At 34.8% G+C, this 3,349-nt stretch overlaps 1 protein-coding gene across 1 annotated transcript; it reads right to left on the reverse strand.

The window, feature by feature from the left end:
* Positions 1 to 2,597: 2,597 nt before the first annotated feature.
* On the reverse strand, positions 2,598 to 3,011 carry LOTGIDRAFT_173479 (hypothetical protein; the record flags this gene model as incomplete). The annotated part of the gene is made up of 1 exon (XM_009051221.1): positions 2,598 to 3,011. One exon carries the CDS (start codon positions 3,009 to 3,011, stop codon positions 2,598 to 2,600), a length of 414 nt encoding a protein of 137 aa, XP_009049469.1.
* Positions 3,012 to 3,349: the final 338 nt, after the last annotated feature.

Genomic DNA, 3,349 nt, shown 5'->3' on the forward strand with positions numbered 1-3,349 from the left:
TAAGCAGACTGTAGAGTTCAGTCTCAACTGATCCTCCAATAAATGCATCATTGATTCGGCTTCAGGATCTTTGCGTTCATATACATTACATCGCGGTATTACAAAATATTATTTCACCAAAACTTATTCTCAAAAGCAATCCAACCATCCAATCGTCTGTCACGTGACAGGAAGGGGAAAGCAATTGTATCTCACTAGAAGGGAAGTAACTCTTACAAACACTGTTTTTTAAGTTCTGAATGTTTTTTTTTACACTCTCGACAAAGATTGGACCCTGAGAGAGCCATCTTGTTGCACCAATAATGTCGAATTGCACCGTACCAATTAACTGTGATTTAGAGCTTTGTATTAGCAGTGGCGGCGCCAACCTCCCGGGACTGGGGGTATGAATGATTTGGTGCTTCCTGGCAAATATTTTGGGACAAAAGAGTATCATATCAATATTTTTCAACTTTATTTTTCAGGTGAACGAGGATGAACTGGAACAAGAAGCTACACTTTATCCATTCAACACACCAAAAACTAAAGAAGCATATTATTATAGAAAAATCTTCGAAAGTCGTTTCCCCAACAAATCAAAATGGATTCCCTATTTCTGGATGCCGAAATGGTGTGAAACAACCGATCCTTCAGCTCGTACCTTGAAACATTACAAATAAATTGTGTTGAATATATACTGCAAGCTCAAGCCTGAATCTCATTTTATCTTCTTTCGTTGAAAATTTTAATAAACCATTTCAAAATACTGATTAATTTTAATTATTTAATTGATGCAAGTTCGTCAGTGGTGTTTCTATGAAGGGGTCAGACTATTAGTTTGGACTGGCACTAATCCTAAAGATCTTAAATGCCTGGTACTGTAAGTAATCCTTGGTCAATCTTCACACTGTCAAGCTATTACGAATTTCATCTCATACCTTGACTTAAAAAGCCACCTTTCTTATTTTACAGAAGCTCGTAAATGCTAGAGAATATAGCCAATCGATAGAAAGCCTGTAAACATTAAGAATTTGCATTTTTCCGATCGGAGTCTCTAATTGGCTGTATTCGTTGGCCTGTAATCCAATCAAATCACTGCATCACGTGATATAAGAAAGCCGTAGACTGTTTAGACTAGAAATAGAAATATTCTATTTCACTATATGGTTATTTAATCATTATTATTAATTATTTAATCTAGAGTCTACAATAGTAAATAGTAACGTTTTATATACGTTTTACTAAAGGGAGGGAATTCTTTGCAATTTTATTTGACCACTGCAGCGGCTTATAAGAATTGTTTTAAACAAAATTTTTGTTGTTAGTTTACAGTATCTAATCAGTTGCACAGAGTTGGTCAAACCTGTTAATGTTTACACTCTGCTGAAGTCCCCTATTTGTTATTGTTTACACTCCGCTGCACTCTCCTATTTGTTATTGTTTACACTCCACTAACCTTCCTTCTTGTTATTGTTCACACTCTACTCAACTTCCTCCTTGTTATTTTTCACACTCTACTAAACTCCTTTCTTGTTATTGTTCACACTCTGCTACAATCCCCTATTTGTTATTGTTCACACTTTGCTGCACTCCCCTATTTGTTATTGTTCACAATTTACTAAACTTCCTTATTGTTTTTGTTTACACTCTACTACACTTCCTTCTTGTTATTGTTAATACTCTGCTGCACTCCCCTATTTGTTATTGTTTACACTCTACTAAACTTCCTTCTTGTTATTATTCACTCTATTAAACTTCCTTCTTGTTATTGTCCATACTCTGCTGCACTCCCCTATTTGTTATTGTTCACACTCTACTAAACTTCCTTCTTGTTATTGTTCCACTCTACTAAACTTCCTTCTTGTTATTGTTCACACTCTGCTACAGTCCCCTATTTGTTATTGTTTACACTCTACTAAATTTCTTTCTTGTTATTGTTTACAATCTGCTAAACTTCCTTTTTGTTATTGTTCACACTCTTCTAAACTTTCTTCTTGTAATTGTTCACGCTCTGCTACACTCCCCTATTTGTTATTGTTCACACTCTACTAAACTTCCTTCTTGTTATTGTTCACACTCTGCTACACTCCCCTATTTGTTATTGTTCACAGTCTACCAAACTTCCTTCTTGTTATTGTTCTCACTCTGCTGCACTTTCCTATTTGTTATTGTTTAGATTTTACTAAACTTCCTTCTTGTTATTGTTTACACTCTGCTACAGTCCCATATGTGTTATTGTTTACACTCTACTAAATTCCTTTCTTGATATTGTTTACACTCTGCTACACTTTCCTATTTGTTATTTTTCACACCCTACTAGACTTTCTTTTTGTTATTGTTCACACTCTGCTACACTCTCCTATTTGTTATTGTTTACACGCTGCTAAACTTCCTTTGTGTTATTGTTTACACTTTGCTACACTCCCCTATTTATTATTGTTAATACTCTGCTAAAATTCCTTCTTGTTATTGTTTACACTTTGCCACACTCCCCTACTTGTTATTGTTTACACTCTGCTACACTCCCCTATTTTCCGTTTCAGTTCCATCTCTCTTCGTCCTTTGTCACTCTTAATCCACTCTATAAATTGCTGCTGTTATCTCATTTTTGTTATTTTTTACACTCTACTAAACTTCCTTCGCACAACAACAGGAGATGGGGAACGGATACTCTGATTGTGTCTATTTAGTGAAGTAATGTAATCTTCCTCCACATCAAATATTGTGAAAAGTAAATCATCATCCCATTTATCAAGTTTAACTGTCTCAGAAGAAAGAACTAAATTGTAAAGACTATTATTTAAGGTTCTCACAGTCTCACAATCCTGTTTTATTTCACTCAGTTCTCTTTTGATTCTTCTAATGTTAGTATCATTATTTCTCAAAGATTCTCTCATACTGTTTATAGCTCGTGTTATTCGACCTTTTAGAATCTTTCTTTTGTTTTTGATATCTACCAACTCTGACGTTTCATCCACTTCAATAGATGGACCAGCATGAACATCTGCCACAGTCTTCTCCGAACCGGACATACTGATTCTGTCTTCTTACTCAGGAAATAACTGGTCAACAGGAATCATAAACAATAAATTCTCTTCGAATTCCCTTCAGAAATTTGTATGTTCCAGACTATCCTAGGTGCGAAGAAGGTTCTAGATAAGACAAACTTCCAGTAATGTCTTTTATTCTAAGCAGAATTATGTAACAGAATTAATAAAATTTATTCTGAAAAGAGAAAAGTTACACTGATGAGAATCAACATTAACTAAAGGCACGTAACCTCGTTTAACAAGACTACAGACTACACTTAACTGATCAATGCGCACAATTTAAATCTATAGATTCCACTCTCTTATTACCTACCTAACAC

This window comes from Lottia gigantea (genome assembly GCF_000327385.1).
Source record: "Lottia gigantea unplaced genomic scaffold LOTGIsca_161, whole genome shotgun sequence".
NCBI classification, from domain to species: domain Eukaryota; kingdom Metazoa; phylum Mollusca; class Gastropoda; family Lottiidae; genus Lottia; species Lottia gigantea.